Source organism: Maylandia zebra, linkage group LG3 (genome assembly GCF_041146795.1).
Source record: "Maylandia zebra isolate NMK-2024a linkage group LG3, Mzebra_GT3a, whole genome shotgun sequence".
Taxonomy (NCBI): Eukaryota; Metazoa; Chordata; class Actinopteri; order Cichliformes; family Cichlidae; genus Maylandia; species Maylandia zebra.
The window spans coordinates 25,091,519-25,110,855 of NC_135169.1; the positions used below are offsets into that span (position 1 = coordinate 25,091,519).

General features: G+C 37.3%; 1 protein-coding gene across 1 annotated transcript; it reads left to right on the top strand.

The window, feature by feature from the left end:
• The first annotated feature begins 346 nt into the window (after positions 1–346).
• Positions 347–5,909, top strand: LOC101479608 (low affinity immunoglobulin gamma Fc region receptor III-B-like). Its single transcript, XM_023155342.2, has 4 exons — positions 347–532; positions 1,775–2,038; positions 4,089–4,337; positions 4,476–5,909. Exons 1-4 carry the CDS (start codon positions 502–504, stop codon positions 4,574–4,576), a joined length of 645 nt encoding a protein of 214 aa, XP_023011110.2. The 5' UTR covers positions 347–501; the 3' UTR covers positions 4,577–5,909.
• The last annotated feature ends 13,428 nt before the right edge of the window (positions 5,910–19,337 follow it).

Here is a 19,337-nt window from a genome sequence, read left to right on the forward strand (position 1 = left end):
TGTTGTTGTCTGAGTATATGCAAACCACATTTACATGAGTGGGTATCAAAATTTTAGGTAGAGCTTTTTGACATTATTCATTGCCCTTATGCAATCTGTGATTGCAAAACAGCACAAACTCCACAAATCGGAATAGAGGAAGACAGTAATTGATAAAAATCAGACAAAGAAATGTCAAAAAACTTTGAAGTACTCTGAACACTGCACTCTATCTAATGTAATTTTATATTTAAAAAAAAAACTCCCCAAAACTCTCAAAAAAGAAAAAAAATAATCAGTTATATATTTTTGAGTCAAATTTTAGGAAGGATTAAATATTCTATAACTTCACTTTGATATACTTTATATCTTTATGGTGGAGAATGTAAGTGTTTGACACTTGCAGTTTTAAAAAATAAATTGATGACGTACATCTTGGTCAAGTGACTTTTTCACAGTCAGCACTGAGTTGTGAACAAACCCCCCTGAAACTGTCTGTGGGTCAAACACCTGCCAAGCAGCATGGAGATAACTGCTCTCTGCACTATTATTGGTATGTACTACTGTAAATGTGTGCGTGAAGTCTGTGATTTGTTTCTGTGTGGGCATCTGCTTTTGTTTGATAATAGTGTATTTTATTACAGGTTTTTATAATAGGTACATTACAAAAAGGTACTCTATGCAAGGTACTATATTTCATGTCGATTTATTGTAGATTGATTTAGTTGAAATCAATACAGTACATGTAACTTGTATTTATTAATTTAAAATGTGTAAACTCATCTTATAAATTTTATATGGCATCAATACAGCTACAAACTTATCTGCACAGATGAAAAACCAGATGTTCCAGTGTTCAAAATGAAACCTTGTGGGAGGTAATGCAACTATTTTGTGGGTAGCATGCAGAAGCTGCAAAGGTGTAAAGAGGAAGGAAATGTCAGTGCTGTGGGTTTTAGTATCATGTTTGGTGGCAAGAATACATTTAGTATAAGGTCAGTAAAATTTAATTTGTTTGAGGTAGTGCTTCATCTTTGTTCCAAAATACAGCTGTCAGAGAAAAAAGTAACAACATTTTAAAAAGTTTTCATGTTCATGTTCATTTTTGATTTTCTCAAATAAAAAAGGCAGCCCTTGTTATTATTACTGGGTTTTGAATTTTATTTATTTCTTTTTCCCCACTCAGTAATGTTTCCACGTTTGTTTTTATTTTGTCTATGTCTCTCTTTGTGCTACTTTTCTATATTATTTTAATAGTCCCTTGCTCTATGTGCATTGTCTTTATTTTAACTTGCCTCCTCCTGTGATTAGTGTCACATGTGCTCCCACCAGTTTCCTCTTCCTTAGTCACCTGCCTGTGTGTTTATTTAGTCTCTTTATCCTTTGCTGTCCCTGATCTGTTACAAGTTCTGGGTTTTCCTCAAGCTTCCGAGTTTTATGGTGCTAGCTTCCTGCTGTATATCTACACCATCACCTTTAATTAGCTTTTTTAATGCAACACACAACTAAAAAAAACAAACAATTATCAGCAGTAAAACTCATAAAAATTTCTCAAATGAAGTGGGCAGTTACAATTGTTCATGGAAAAACAGCACAGCAAAAATGTTATACTATAGTCGGGAGTTATACTATATAAATCCATATATCCATTTGAATTCAATTGTGAGGAGTCCCCTGCCAGTGTTTCCTTGGATGCATAGGGTGGCCAGACTAAACTGTGCCCACCTCATTGTTCTGCCCTTAAATACAGCTCTGTAAACACAACTAACTTGTCTCACCTCTCTGTTTCTTTCAGCCACTCTGAGAATATTTCCCAACAGATCTCAGTTCTTCCTGTATGAGTCTGTTACACTGAGCTGTGGAGAGCATGAAAACTCTCCTGACTGGACAATAAAGAGAAACACATCTATAAAAACAAATCATGAGTGTTCCAAACACTGGGGTTCAAAAAATGAGTCACACTGCTTCCTTCAAGATGCTTACCCCTCAGACAGTGGGTTGTACTGGTGTGATTCTGGAGCTGGAGCGTGCACTGAAGCTGTCAACATCACTGTTACTGGTGAGTTTATACAAACTACAGAGGATTACCATTAAATTCAACAGGAAAAAAGCATTTAAACCATTTAATAACAGCCATATATAGACTATGATGTTTACATTTTTTCATCTATTAGCTAGTTACACTAATGGGCTTGTTACAAAACGTGCCACCAAAGTCACACTTTATGGTTTAAGGTATAAAGTATGTATTTACTTTACTATGTAATTGAAAATACTCTTCCAAAAAATTCCCTATTGATTACAATAGATAGATAGTGTTTGAAAAGTGAATACTTGAAAAAGAAAAGCAATTAAATATTTGCTAAAATTGTGAAAGTTGAAATAATTAGCTAATAGTACAATATGATATGTATTGATATTGAGCAATATGATATTGCTCATCTTGTAACCGGAAGGTTGCCGGTTCAATCCACAGCTCTGTCCCGGTCGTTGTGTCCTTGGGCAAGACCAGTGTTGGTCAAGTTACTTGAAAAAAGTAATCAGTAACTAATTACTGATTACTTCCCCAAAAAAGTAATCCCGTTACTTTACTGATTACTTATTTTCAAAAGTAATTAATTACTTAGTTACTTAGTTACTTAGTTACTTTTTAAAAACACGATTTACAACCTGAAGAGGTGATAAAGCGATAGATCTTTCAGCCCAATTCTACTTTTTCTACATAATCCATCATACAAAATGTAATCAAATGGAAAAGTCTCTTTTTTTAACTTGTTTTATCAGTTTTAATCTTTTAACTTTATGCATCAAGCAAAAATTTAATTATATGCAACATTCTCTGAGTTGAATAAATGAGTTTAACATTTAAACCTATTTTCTGCACATTCCAGCACATAAAATAAAATAATTTTTTGTGTTTACACTCAATCTTTCAAATAGATGCAAGTAAAACACAGCAGAACATAAATAAAGTCAAAGACTCAGCGGTCCTGTTGCTCTATTTTCACCTGTAAAGCAGGACTGCAGTAGGCGGAGGTTTACCCTGGTGCAGGTGTGCAGCAGTCAGTGGAAGGATACGGCAGTGTCTCTGTGAGTTTCCCATTACGTCGTTGCGCTCTTGGTGCTTCCTTGGAAGTTTAGGGTTTTTTTTCGCTGTAAAAAGAAGTTTTCTTCCCACGCACGATGGACGCTAATGTTTTTGTCACTTTTATGGAATCAAACTCAAAGTAAGGTCAGTACTTCCACGCTTTAAACGCTGCATGCTCATACTCTCTCCCGCACTCGATATGTGATCCATTGTTGATCTGCACACAGCTGTTGTCACTAATGGCGCACTCGCTTACGTCACTGTCGTGAGACATTCTCGCAAAAAATCACGGTTTTAGTAACGCAGTAACACAGCGTTCCTACGGGAAAGTAACGGTAATCTAATTACCGATTTTGCAATAGTAATCCCTTACTTTACTCGTTACTCGAAAAAAGTAATCAGATTACAGTAACGCGTTACAAGTAACGCGTTACTGCCCATCTCTGGGCAAGACACTTCACCTACCGCCTACTGGTGTTGGCCAGAGGGGCCGATGGCGCAATATGGCAGCCTCGCTTCTGCCAGTCTGCCCCAGGGCAGCTGTGGCTACAACTGTAGCTTGTCTCCACCAGTGTGTGAATGTGAGAGTGAATGAATAGTGGAATTGTAAAGCGCTTTGGGTGCCTAGAAAACCGCTATATGAATGCAATCTATTATAATTATTACGTAATGGTATGGTATGAATAAAAATGTTAGTTAGCTCAGTTATTAAGCTAAAAGTACAGGCAGCATTTAAAATAGTATAGGTCAAATAATTATTTTCCAGGGGAAATTGGTTACTAAGTATATTGAAATTAAAAGCTTTTAAAAGCATTATCATCTGAAGTGGTTGAAATGAATTCCTTCGAACGTGAAAGGTGTTGAGGTTGAAGAAAGACATTTTTCTTTTAGCCCATATGATTGCAAAATGTCTTGGCTTACGCAAGAAGCTCTATGAAAGTTTTGGCTCCACCTCTGCTGCATGAATTTCTTTTTTCAAAAGTGCACCTTTAAAGCTCTAAATATTTATTTTTTCATATAGGAGGTAAAGTGATTCTGGAGAGTCCGGTCCATCATCTGCAGGAGGGCGATGCCGTCACTCTGCATTGCACATATAGGGAGACTTCTTTATCCAACCTCACAGCTGAATTTTATAAAGATAACCTCCTCATTGGGCACAGCTCTACGGGAGTCATGACTATCCCAAAGATTTCAAAGTCTGATGAAGGTTCCTACAAGTGTAATGTCTCTGGTACTGGAGAATCACCATACAGCTGGCTGTCTGTCAGAGGTGAGATGATGTTAGGACTTTTAAGCAAATATTTCAGATGTGCTCTCTCTACTAAGCTCAGCTAAAAGCCAACCACATAGCTATTGCTGTATTTGTATCGAGACCAAACTATATCTTTCTTTATTTCCTGTGTTGAAGGTGGGCAGCCTGAACCTTTTCACTCCCCTCTTCTGCATGACTCACTTCCTGTGTTGAGGGTTTCTGTCTCTCTGGCCGTGGTGATGGTGCTGCTGCTGTGAATCTACAGCAGCCACAAAGATCAGTTTGTTTCTCAAACATTTGAAGAATTTATTTTGAAATGAAATTAAAGAAATTGTAATGGCTAACATGTTCATTTGTTCCTCTGAGCTCTTAGAGTATTTTGTCAAAATACTTCATTGACCATTCTGCTGCCAAAAAATACTCACTGTTCACTAATGCTAAAATGACTCATGCAAAAAATATGAGTGCGCTTTGTAATACAGCTTCAGATGTTTTTTTAGGGAGATTTAAAGTTGCCTTTGTGCTTTGTTATATGATAGTTCTTAACCTTTATGTCATGTGTAACTGTTGTTGTAGCCTGATTTCTTGTGATCAGAAAACTGTTGGTTGCCTACCAAAGTGGAAATGTTGAGTCAGTCGATTTTGAGTGTCATCATGCATCTTAAAAAACACATGGTCTTTAAACGTAACAAAGCTGAAACAAATACATGTATTATTTGTGGTCGAATCACAGGGGAGTCCAAGGTTTCTTTTTTAACGGTGGTGTCTCTGTTGGGGACCAAGAACCAGACAGGGAGCCTTCATGTTTAATCAAAATCTAATTATTAGAAATTGTTTTAGTCTCTTTATCCTACTCCAGTTTGTCTTTTATGTTAATTGGTTTCTGTTTTCATACTGTTTGTTTATTTTGATGGTTCTTGTGTTTCCAGTGTTTACCTCTGTCTGTTCTGATATTTATGATAGCTGTCACCACTCAAACAAAAGTTTTGTATTTAAGCAGCTTAAATTAACATGAATGGTTTCCTTCCATTTACCAAAAATGTTTCTGATAACACCAGATTTACACAAAGGTTAATATGCTGTATCTTTATTTGATGTCATGAAGCCTGATGCAAAGAAGCAATTACAAACTGAATCAAATCAATAAACATTATTCATATTCATCACAACATGTATAAATGTCTAAAACTGATGATAGATCTCAGCCCTCAGTAGTTTATACATTTATGTTTTTATGGACAGTTGCAATCAGGGGAAAGTTGTGGGTAGAGCTCAGTGACAGTTGTTTCTCCAGGACATTGTCTTTCATCGAATGCTTCGATTCCCACTTTTATACGGAGGCTTTCCAAAGTCTTAGTCTGTGTGTAATCTTCGTTATATTCATTGTTTCGGCCCCAGTGTGCACTTGCCAGCCATTTTTCAGCCTATCACTGTAGCAGCAGAATGCCGACCACAGCCTATGTGGAATATTGATCCTTTTGTTATGGGTTTCTTGTGGCTGGGCTGTGCTTCCGTCACTACAAAGGCTTCTGTATAGCTGTTGTTACCGCAGTAGTTATTCATAACACATTTAATGCCGTTCTCCACTCTCTTCCAGCTTCTCCTGTTGAATGAAGCATTTTGTGAAATAACATGATCAGGGTAAAAGTAGATCTTCTTTGAATTTCAGTGAATCCATAAGTACTTGGAAATAACTGTCCTTTGGTAAACCCATTGCTATTGGCATAATCAATGTTACTAGCCTGATTCTTCAAGCTGAAACTTGTTTCTTCTCTCATCTCTTCATTGTTTTCAAGCTGTGTAAATGGAAAGAGTACAATATTGATGTTGTTGTACTGTTGTGATGAAATATACTGTTTCCAGAAAATTGTGTTGTTTAAAACCTAATTACAGGTCCGCTTAGGTTGTTACCTGCACTTGTAATATCTGATAATGTGGTCTGTTTTTTTTTAATTATTATTATTATTTATGACAATTATTATACCTCTGGTTCAATCATCCATTTGTAACTGGGTTTCCCACATTTGTCCCCTCTGAACTTTGCAGCAGAATATACTGGAATCTTGTTGCGGGTGTTGTAGAGCGTCACAAATGTAGTGGTGCCATTTAAAAACTCGCAAATCACTTTGTATCTGGCCTGTTCCAGAATGATGCTTCCCTCTAAAATCTTTGTGATGTTTGGTGAATTTTTGTTAAGAAAGAAACTGTCACATTCTGACATTGATTTCACTGCCTTAGTTTCGGTTGGAACGATGGACAGAAGGAGGAGAGCAACGTGGAGCAGGAGATGATGTGTCACCAGTGATGTCCTTGTTGGCCCTGTGCCAGCAGATCAGGGGAGAAAAAACAATTATACGACATGTCTTTCTTATCTGCTGTTATATAAACTCTTGCAATAGTATGTTATTTATATATATATTTAACATGGACAGAATTACAAATAATGAGGTTGGTGTCTATAATATCACATGATCTACAAGCTTCGACTTCAGACTGCTCAAAAAGCATTCTGAATGTTTTCTACTCCTGGGTTTGTCTGCTGTCTGTATAAAACACTGACTTTGCAGTTTTGATGTCACAAGTTTACAATACCTTGAGTTTAGCAGTTTTAACATTCCTGTGTAGGTTTGTTTGAAAATATAATGAATGACGGGTGGCTCTACAGATGCAGTCATTCAAAATTGTCACTTTCAGCCAGAGGTCAGTTGGTCTGTTAACTGACAGCCAGCTGCCAGCTGACAATCAGGCCTTGAAGTCCGCCACTTGATTGCAAAATCCCAAGAAACGGTATAGAAAATGTATAAAACAGGTATCAGCTGTTAATAATCTCCTGATTGCATAGTGAGAAAAAAAATTGTATTCTATGGGGCACTGATTGTATAGTTGTTGTGCAATTGGAGCACATTTAAATTTTGATTTTGCATTTTATCTAAGAACATTAGCAGTGCAATGAAACAATCATGCTTTCATTTCCATAAACGCAAGGCAGTAATAATCACTGACCGGTTTTTCATTTGCTGCAAACACATATCTATATTAATATTTGATAGAAAGGTTGAATCTGCCCTAGTTATAAAATCCCTGAACAAATTTAAAACATATAAATATGGTGTGATATAATATGATATAAAAATGGTGTAGCGAGCCTTTAAATGAATGTGCCTCCACACTGCTCCCCCTAGTGGATACACAAGATATTACCACTTGTTTTGTGTGTGAAGGTTCTCAATCATCCAGGTCATCGTAGGCTAAGGAGCTTGCAAAGAAAAGCGTCTGGACTTCTTTGAGTTGCTTGAAGACGTTTCACCTCTCATCCGAGAAGCTTCTTCAGTTCTAAGGTCAAATGGTGGAGAGTCCCAGATTTAAACCTAGTGGGAGTATCCCCCCACAGAGGGACAAAGGATCCCCTGATGATCCTCTAATCGCCTGAGCCAAGGTGTGAAAGCGGGTGTGGGTCACAATCAGCCAGAGTTCCGGGTGAGCTCATTGTGAAACCTAGCTCCACCCTATCATGTGATTTCCTGAGGTCAGATGGCCCAGGATGTGAGTGGGCGTTAAACACGTTTGGGAGGGGATTATAGATGGCAGAGAGTTGGTGTCGTAAGCCCCGCCTCTGTTCAAAGATGGTCGCTCACAGTGGACATAGATGCCTTCTTTCACTCCTCTTTCAAACCATCTGTCCTCTCTGTCCAAAATGTGAACATTGGCATCCTCGAAAGAGTGACCTTTGCCCTTTATTTCAGATGAACTGCTGAGTCTTGTCCCGTGGAGGTGGCAAAAAAAACAAAAAACCACAACCCTGAGAATTGAACCACTTCCTCAAAGAGCATGCCCTCTTCACACCACTGTCACTCACTTGTACTCGGACCTTTCCTCTAACTGCAATTGCTCACCCACATCAAGTGCATTTGCTCCTTTTACAAACACAGCCAAAGGAAATCAAGACTAGAACTTAGTATTAGGATCAGACATTTAGGGTCAGATTTCTCTCAATTACTTTTTTATTCAGTCCTTTATTTCAGTCAGAAACAAAAGCACTAATGACAGTCATCATAAAACACTGTAGAGAAATGCATTTTTAATGTCTTTGGAGCAGAATTGCCTGAAATCATTGGCTTCTACAAGCTGAAAAATTTGAGATTATAAAATGTACTCAAGCAGTGTGTGATTTTGTGAAACATTATGACATCATTGTAATGTTGTAGAGCATTGCAATGAAAAACAAGTGTTCCTCTTGACCCTTTACATGATATATTATTCAAACATTTTTCTTTAAAATATTTTGCAAGACCAACTTTGACCTTGGGTGCCAACAATAAGGGTCAACGTCAAATGCTTAGCCAGCTCAGGTACTCGTGTCCCCCCGAGCCAATCCATAAAATATTTGTGGGTAATATAAAGTTTTTAATGATTTTTTACATTTTGAGTGACCCTTACTTGATTTTCACCAAACTCCAAATCAGTTACATTTGCTACTGTCATCTAGATCACACAACACATTTTGAATATTGATGGGTTTAGATTTTATTATTGTCATTTGTATTAGGAAATATTTAACCATATATGCTTAGAGGTGTATAATCGATTGTGTAGTGATAGGATGTGTGATCTTTAGCAGTCTGCAAAGGCTTTGTGTGCTCTCCAGAGTGTTCTGGCATTCACACCCACATCCTGGGAGCATGGGAGAGGTCGTACGTTGTCTTATTGTTTCATGGTAGGATAAACGTAGCTATGTCAGTTTTAGGCTAAGTGCCTTTTGTTTAGATGAACTGCTGGACTTCCAGACCAGCAGGTTTAGGGAAGTCTTTATGGGGTCACACACTGACCCCCCCCCCCCCCACCACACACACACACACACACACAGAGACAAGGTATGCTTTGTCCACATGTATACCTATATGAAACGTCATATGTTAATGAACCTATGCATATTCATGTAACCACAATAAAAGGAGTGCTATGGGGAACCTGTCTGAGAGTCCGACGGAGGCCAAGTGGGTGGAACGACATCTGGCTCCGGTCCGGTCTCCCTCATGCATGAGTAACACAAAGAACTTTGCCTACTTGTGTCTTGCTTTTGCTGTGTAGTAAATTGTCCTTAACGTTCCAGCGAATACGTTCATGCTACAAACCCATCAAATATGATATCTTGAAAACTGAGGACTGCTAGCCAACAGACAGACAGACAGCATGCACATTGTTGCTGTCACATTTAATGTCAAATATTAAAAAATATCATGGAGGTTAATTTTTATTTTATTGAATTTTTAGATTTAATGCATTCATTGTGAAATATGAGAAAGCAAACTTGAACAGTCTGTAAGTTAGTTTGGAACTGCTAATAAATTATCATAAGCAGAAGATTTTAAAGACAAAACAAATCACAAAAACAATTATTTTTACACTTATTGTCAATTAAGATGAGAAAAATATACATCAGAATCAAGTACCAATGAGTGAAAATTACTTGTTATAACAATAATTTTGTTTAATATATTTCCCATGAAACCTTGTCACATAAGTACAATTAAATTTAATGGAATTTAATCAAATGACATTTACTGGATTGTTGTACATTCATTTATACTGAGCATATTTTCCTTAATGATTTTTTATTTGAATAAATAAGCTAGTTTTTATACATTTCAGTTGTATTTCACCCAGATGTACTGCTTCTCATTCATTGAGGGCAAAGAATTGCTTTTTTATGAATAATTGCTTTTATGGTATTGGTATAATATTTGGAAGTAGATGTGGGACGCTGTGGTAGTAATATGGTCAGATGCAGGACTAGAAGTGTGAAAGACCAGTACTGGCACTGGGAGGGGCTGCTGCGTTAGCTTTAGAAGTGGAAGACACAGATATTGGACTTCAAGGGATAGCAGTGGTTGTAGGAGAAGATGTACTTGATGTGGGTGAGCAATTGCAGTTAGAGGAGAGGTCTGAGTACAAGTGAGTGGCAGTGGTGTGAAGAGGACATTGTGTTTGAGGAAATGGTTCACTTCCCAGGGTTCTGTGGAGTTCTGTTAAGGTCTGTGTCTGCAGGTATTTAGGGCCATCGGCCACATTCTCCCCCCAGTGTGCACTTGCCAGCCAGCTGTTCTGCCTGTGACTGTAGCAGCAGAATGCTGACCAGAGCACTGAAGGAATATTGATCTTGTTGTTGAGACTATTGTTGCTGGGCAGTGCTCCAGTAACTACAAAGCCTTCTATTTTTTCATTGTTGTTAAGGCAATATTCATTCAAAACACATTTGACACAGTTTTCCATTCTATTCCAGCTTCCCTGGTTGAAATGACCTATTTGTGGAACAATGTTAGTCAGTGTAAAAGTCGACCTTTTTTCAATAAGAGTGGATCCGTATGAGTTTGGGAATAAATGTCCTCTGTCAAACCCTTGGTTGTTTTTGAAATCTTCATTTCCAGCCTGGTAGTTGTAGATGATGTTTTTGTTTGATTTTCTCATAATGCCTTTGTCTCGTATGTTTTCAAGCTGTCAAAATGTAAAAAGGATAAAATAGTGATGAATGTATGGTTACTGATAAATAAATTAACTGCGCAGTTAATATTTTCATTTAAAGAAAAGAGGCTGATAATGCTTGTTTTCATTTACTGAGCAATCTTGGATTGACACAATTTAAGCTAATTTTAGCCAAACCCATTTAATGTAGGATTAAGGACGTCTTTAGGAAAATACATTGAACGATTCTGAATACCACAATGTAATGGAAAATATCTGTAGATTCCTGATTAGCTACAATTATAGCATGTAAGTAGGACTACACTCTCATAATATTTTATTTTAGTCTAAAATTAATTGTTAGTTTTACTGGTAACTATTATGTGTTATTGCTACTGATACCTGTGGTTCGATCATCCATTTATTCTTGGGCCTCTTGCCTCCAGCTCCCCCTCTGTACTTTGCAGCAGAAAAAACTGGAATCTTGTTCTGGGTGTCATACAGCGTCACAAATGTTCTGGTGTTATTTAATGTCTGGCAAATCAGTTTGTATCTGTTTTGGTCCAGGATGATCCCTCCCTCCAAAATTCCTGGGATGTGTGGTGGAGTTTGCTGAAGAAAAAACTCCTTACAGTCTTCCACTGATGCCATCACTTTAGTTTCAGTGGGAAAGATGGACAGAAGGAGGAGAGCAGCAAGGGACAGGAGATGCTTCGGTAATGACATCGCCAAACACTTGATCATCTGTTCAGAGGAAAATAACAAAACAATTCTAAAATATTACTCTTAAAGGGAAACAATTATTTTCCTTTAGCTGCTCCATTTAGGGGTTGCCAGTGCAGATCGTCTTTTTTCATCTCACCCTATCCTCCGTTGCAGCAACTCTCTGTTTGCCCTGGCCTCATTAACATTTTATAAGCCTTTCCAGTCATGCTGCCTCCTTCTCCATCCACTCCACCTTGCCTTCATCGTCTTCTTCATCTTGCTTGTAGACTGTTTACCTTCACTAGCTCTGCTCCTTGTATCTTCACTGTTGCACCCATGTCCCTGTCATTCACAGACACGTATTCTGTTTTATTTCTACTGAATTTCATCCCTCATGCATATCCCGCACCACTCTCACATAGTTCCCTGCCACTCCTGACTTCCTCCACAGTTTTTATCATAACTCTCTGTAAGCTGCAGTGTTAATATGGTTACAAAATACATGGTTATTAACTATTAATCGGAATAAATAAATAAACGAAAACAAAAAAAGATAACAAGTTGGGCCCATAGAGAGTTTATAGAGTGCCTCTTGGCAAATCTAATGTATTTGGAACAACAGTCTTTTCAGATCAGATGGTTTTGCTTACTAAAGCTGAAGAACAAGACAGGCTCAAAATAAATTGTCCCTTGCTATAACGCGCTTCACCTTTCTCGGCTTCGCTGTTTTGCAGAGTTTTTGTGTGCAAATTTGCACGCTTTTTTCTTTTTACAACGCATTGTGTTCCGCGTCCTAATTGGCTGTAGACCATTGTTAATCAATCTCCTCCTTGCTGTGTCTCCTGCACAGTACAGAATGCGTTCAGCTTGTCAAATTTACATAAATCTTCGATCTCTAGCAGTGTGTCTCTGACGTGCTGTGCTGTATACTTGTAAGTTTTCTCCCAAACAAACACAACAATGTCGACCAAGCGATTTGCACCGTCAAAGGCACCTGCAGTAGCACCCAAAAGGCAGAGGAAGATGCTAACCATCGCACAAAAAGCTGGACTTCTGGACATGCTAAAGGAAGGTAGAAGTTACCGTATTTTTTGGATTATAAGGCACATTAAACGAAATAAAACAGTCCGATATTTGAAACTTCACTCATCTTGTTCTTCTTGCTTCCTCTACTTCCGTACCATGGATTCATTAATGTTGAATTCTCTCACAGCTGCTCTATTTCCATGTTCTGGACCTGAAAACAGGATTTGACCTTTGGTTTTATTCTAAAATACTGGACTTTTTTTCTATTAAAATTTGAATTTTGAGAGTTTTTAAACACCAGAAAAAAGTGTGAAAATGTTCATGCCTGTCTGAGTAAAGTGTATAAAGTGTGTAGTGAGGGGTTTTACAGCCTTAAAATATCTATAATAATTGTAAAATATAAAGCTCACTGCTTCGCTGATTTCAGCTATCGTGGGTTTTCTTTAGAACGTAACTCCGGCGTTAAACGAGGGACCACTGTATTGAAATAATTTTTTAAAACTACAGTAAAACTAAAGCTCAAGATGCCAGACTAAAAATATTAACTTGATCCAAAATACTGCAAACAGTAACTTCTTACATGGAAAACCAATAAGTAAAAACAGAAATCAAAGACTCAACAATATGACAAGAAGTCAGATTTGAATAAGAGATCAAGTTTTCAACTTTAAACATCTAGAACATTAACACACAACTGCTCAGTTACATTCACCGAGACTTCTTAACTCAGATACATCATTACTTTGAGATCATGACAGAAAGTGTCCACAGACAGGACTGTATGAGTTACTTTTTCTTTGATAAATATTAGTTTCAGAAAATATAAAATAGTAAATATTAGACATACATACTGTGAAAGTAAACTTGAAGAGGGTTTATGTAGTAATTTCTCTCCATTTTAATTTGCAATCACCCAGATTATAAAGAAATTAAGAAGATTAATAAAATAAACTGAAAGAATTCTCACCACCACTTGTTTGTAAAAACCAGCTGAACTTCTGTTGTTAAAGGGTCACACAGCGGAGGAAACAAGACAGTGAAGACCAGGAGTGCCTTCCTCAAATATAAACTGAGCCGAAGGAGGAAGTTAATTTTTTGTATCAATGAGTCCAGCTGACTGGAAGTGCTAGTAGGTTTCCACAAAACCCCGTCATACATTTTCACATGCATATAGTAAAACTGACCACAGCTTCTGCTGGAGTTCTTTTAAAATAAAACAAAATGTATTTCTTAAAAAGCAACTTTGTTACTGTAATAACACATTTTTATAAAATCAAAATCAAAAGAAATAGGATATGGTTGATTAACTAAACTTGTTATTTTAATGTCAATATATATAAAAGATATTTTTCAAAAATATATCAAAATATCTCAATACAAGAAAAAAGAAAAAGTGGTTCCTGGTGGAGAGCATATAAAACTACGTTAGTATAGTCTGACAATAAAAACACAGAGGTGGAAACCTGAATGTGGCATGAGGAGGTACGGGTGTCTTGACAGAAGACAGCACACATTTAGCAGCGATTTCCTTTCTGTTTTTTGCCTGGTTCCAAACATGAGAGTAGGTCTGTAAGTAACCTGCTTAAACATCCATATGTTTTCATTTCTAAACCGCAGCACTTTTATAGATAATTTTATGTAGAATTTTATAGATTTTCTGCTCATGTTCAAATCTTTCTGCAAATTAAATGGTGACCCAAAATCCAAACAAATGAAAACAGATGTAGAGCATAAAAATACACTTGGAGAGTTGATTAGGAACAAGACAAAGATGAGAACAAACAGTAAAAAGTAAGAAAACTGAATTTCAAAGCAAAGCAGAAAGTAACTTAGGGAAAAATACTCAAAAGAGACCAGATGAAACAGTGACATCAGAGATGTGGGAACAGACAGAGAAATTACAGAGTGAACTAAGCATGTGAGAAACTCAAAACAGAAACTGTGTCAGAATAAAGAACAAGAGGTCAAATACACTGAAACTATTTTTATGCATGTGTTATGTAATGTACATTTAGGTCATATGTCTGCTTATTAAAGCTGATGGACACGACATATGAAAAATACAGTAAAACTATAGCTCGACATGCTAGAATCAGAATAAAAACATGAACCAAAACTGTGTAAATGGGACACAACAGAAATATTTTTTTACAAACCAGTTACATCACAAGGAGTCAAATTTAAAACCAAAACTTTGAGACCATAACAATAACAAAAAAGAGAGATAGAAAGTGTTGAGGACTCAGGGGCCATGACACAAACTGAGACGATTAACTTTAGAGACATAAATACCCTTAGACCATGCCAGTTCCACGCTTAATTGTAGAAATATATAATGCAAAGTGAAAATGAAAACTGTCTTTCTTTGTAATTTCTTTTTGATTTCATTTTGATTTCCAATCACCCAAACAAAGAAAGTACAAAGATGTTTTTGTAAAAAAAAAAAAAAAAAAGTAATTTTTGTATCCATGTGTATCACAGTGGAGGTGCTGAGTAGATTTTATCAGAACTCGACGACAGATTTCCACATGCATCATTTCCCACAGTAAAACTGACCACAGCTCAAGCTGCAGTTCTTTTAAAACAAAACAAGCTCATGAAAAGCAACAACTTTGGAGAAGAGTTATTTTACTGTAAATTAAATAAAAATCTTATCAAAATGTAAAAAAACAAAAATGAAAACACACACGCACACAAATAAACACAAAAATATTACAAGGACTGGTCCGCAAGGCAGACTTTAAACTAAAGGTTATATTGCAAGCATAAACATTATGCTTTTTTGTAAGTGCTACAGTCTTCTGGATGGACTTTTGTTATACCATTAACACTTTCCAACAGAAGAAATAAAATAAAAAGAAACAAGGAAACATTATGTTTCTCAGTTCAAGCTAAACCTTTTTTGATTTGACCACTTTTACACCAGTCAAAATGTGTGTAGCCATAAATGGATTATGGTAATATTGTCACATTTCGGGGTCATTTTGATCCAGTATCTTGAGTTTCCTGTGATTTTGGTTTCTGTTTGTATTTTTAGCCCCTCTGTTCTGTGCCTACCCTGGTCCCACGTGTCTTTGTTCCCTCTGTTGTCATGTCCGTGTTGTCGTAGTGTCTACTTGTGGGTCTGAGTCTATAAAATTCAGTGTACTTACAGTTTTACTTTGATAGTCTTCGGTCTGTGTGCGTGATGTTCTGTTTGCTCTCCCCCATCTAGTCTGTGTGATTAGTGTCAGCCGTGTTTCCCAGGTGTCTGCTCTTTGCCCTGTTCCTCTTCTGTATTTAGTGTCTGCGTGTGTCCCTGCTCGTTGTCACGTCGTCCCTCATACTTGCCTGTGTGCTCTGTTTTCGTCCACAGTTTCTAGCTGTCCCAGTTTCAGTTTTGTTTTGTCTTTTGCCAGCAATAAAGCTGTGGTTTTTGAGTTCTGCCTCTGTGAGTCTGCATATTGGATCCTTTTCCTTCCTGCCTGCACATAGTCATGACAAATATGAATGGTTTATATCCCACATGTGTATAATTACAATGGCTATAATACTTGTAGAACACTAATTATTGTTAAAATTATGTTTGTTTTCCCTTAGACATAATTAAGGTTTATTTTAAAGATTATAAACATTATAAATAATAAAAAAAAAAAAAATTTCAGCAAGATGATAACTCAGCTGGTCATCTAGGTTTGCTTACGAGCACACCTCCAAAGTATAATTTTAGCTTAAGCAATTAAAAAGAGACGGCTGGTGTTGTTTGTGTATAAGTTATTTATAGCTGCCTGTTAATGTGGAGCTTGACGAATCCTCAGGCATCAGTTTTTTTCAGTATGTGGGTATAGACCATAAAGGGTGTGATGGAGTGTGTTCAAGTTCTACGTGTTTTTACGCAAAGCCTACACAAGAGAGTCCAAAGCAATTGAGATGCTTCCAGATATATTTACACACAGGATTAGATTTTGGGGAGGGGGCTGGATTTAAAAATATGCAAGGGACTCACCAGAGAGTGGATGTTCTAGTCCATTCTGATTGAGATTAAATAGATTCCCTTGACCGGTCCCTGTTTCCTGAACCGTTTCCCTGAAGTCTGGCAGGGTGGTGTGGAGAGAGATCGTGAGCCTGAGTGTCTGAAGAGTGGAGTGTGTTTTTCCCTTCCTTCTCTTGCTCCTGCACTTAATATAGCTCAACATGGTGTTTTTGTAAATAAAACTTGTGACTGTTATTCTGAATTTTAGATTTAGCAGTTATACAAAGAACACCAGAAATTTCAGAGTTATTTAGATTTGTTTATTAGTACGTATGAGTCATTACTCACTTTTGTTAATGATTGGGCACACAACACTTGAGGGTAGAGTTATAAAACAGGCTTCATTCTGGTCTTGACAACCCGTGAGAGCTACTCAAAAACAATAAAACAAAACATCAAAATGCACTCTTGTACTTAGTGTCAATCAATCAAAAGTCCTTAAATACAGAAAATAAAACATTTAAAATACACAAACCTCGTGAGCTGACATCCAAGAGGGGCCTTTATGGCCTTCTTTCTCACTTATTTCTTCTTTTTGAATGATATTTTCTCCACGAGCTGCGGCATGCAGACACCATGTGTGCCAGCATAAAGTGGCCGGGTGGAGATCCAACCTGCAAACAACTGAACCCTCTATACTTCACCACCAGAGGGTGCAGAAGAGCAAAATCTGGACATACAGCTCAACAAAACATAAAATGCTAAGTCATAAGTGGTGTGTTACTGTATAAAAGAGCTTCACAGCTGACAAGATGTTTCGTGAGACTTTTTTGACAAAGGTTTAGATTTAAAAAAGAAGGAAAAAAAACTTGGCTAGAAAAGCCACGGGCATTAATGAGGTCAAGCTGCCAGTGAAAAATGTCTACTTTTACTCCCTTTTTTTAGTTGTGTTGTTTCTTTTAGGTTAAGTAAATTCATTTTTAGTTCTTTTTTCAGAGTAAGTTACACATTATTTATACAGCTGGATCCACAGCATGCATAAAAAATATGAACAGACTGATGACTCTTAAAATGGCATAATTAGAAACGGGTTAAGGAAATATTTTTCACATAGAAAGGTTCTTTTTGGGTTTCGTACAATATTACTGAGGAATTTATAGACAGGTGTGTAAATAAGAGCTTTATGTTCACTGAAGTGATTCAAGTTGTAAAATGTGTTGGTTGCAAATTACATGATAGTTTCTGAAGGCTGTGTGTAATGATTCTCTTCAGTATTATTGCATAAAATCCATGCAATCCATATAATGTACTATGACTGTTTTATCAAAACAACTATAATACTTATGCTTATCTCAAGGTACAATGCTTGGCTCTTTTACTCCACGAGCAAAGCACCGAGCGCCCAACCGACCCGATGTTTCCATCAACGTGACAACGTGCTTGTTATGGCCCTGGCCATAATCTGTTTTGCTGGCTGTTTCTTTGTCTGTGTCTTTAAGTCTTTGTAGGTCCCTGAGTGGATGAGCTGACGGCTGCTGATTGGTCCCCGGGTCATGTGGTCTCATTCAAAATCCCTCACCAGCAGTTGTCCCGGGCAGCCACTGACAGCAGCAGCAGACCTGACCCTGGCCTCCAAAACCTGTGACATTTTTGCCTGTGACTTTTGCAACTTTCTGAGTTCTGTATATAGTGTGTACATTAGTTTTCATTGTAAATAGCACTGGAACAGAAGGGATGAGCTGTCTTATTGTTTTCCCTTCCACTGTTTTCTAGTTAGGGAGTTAGGTGTAGCGCTTGTCTTTTGTTTGGTTTTTGATTTCACATAGGGTTTTAGATAGCACCTCCTCCTGACTTAGCTTGTTTTGTTTGTTATTTTGGCCTTTGTTCACCTCGGAGTTTCATTTTGCAGTGTAGAAAAATAAACCACCGTTCATTAAGAAATTGGTTTTCCCTCTGTGTATGGTTTTGAGGACCAGGGCGGGGCAATCTTTTCAAACTTATGTTGCGTTCCTGTACCCCTAGACTGGGGCGTAACAGTGCTCAACACATAAAGTGCTTCAATTGTGCATTCATCCACTGTCTTCTGCTCATCCAATTCAGGATATCAGAGCTATCACAGGACGAGAGGCGGGGTTCGCCGTGCACAGCTCACAAATCTGTCACGGGGTTAACATATGAAGACAGACAACCATTCACGCTCACGTTTATACCTCTTATTAGGTGTTGTTAGATTATAATATTATTTTATGCCATGTTATACCCCTAATTAAAGATTGTGAATTATTATGTAGTTTTAGTTTGCATTATTCTCCTGAATTAGAAGAAGCTGATAACTATTGCATTAGTTAAACTAATTTGCATTAAAGTAGACTGTTGATTTATTGTGAATGAATGATATTGTTTTATGATGCATTATACTGCTGAGTTATAAGAAATACTGTTTGCAGAAAGTCATCGCCTTATTTGTCTGATTAGAAGAGAACGGAACATGCTGGAGTTTTCTGCCCCATCTCAGCAGGAGCAGATAAACAGGGAGCCAAGGTCGTAGCTTAGGCGCTGTGTGAGAGAAAGCATGTGAATGTTTAGGCTTTGTATGATAAGGTGGAGGCACCAGAGGCTATAAAAGTTTGAGCAATGCTCCACCATTTTGAGATTTTGAGGCTGTCTGCATCAGTGTCCATCTCCCACGCGTGTGATCATTAAAATCATCGTTTGACTCAACCCGACCGGACCAGTGTTGTTATTGTGGTTTTTCTCTTGTCTCCACCCCCGATATTTTGAACCTTAACAGTGTTTTAGTAAACTAATATTAAGAAAATATACTCACTAATGCTGAATATCACAGTGTAAAGAAAAACATATGCTGAGCCCTTGTA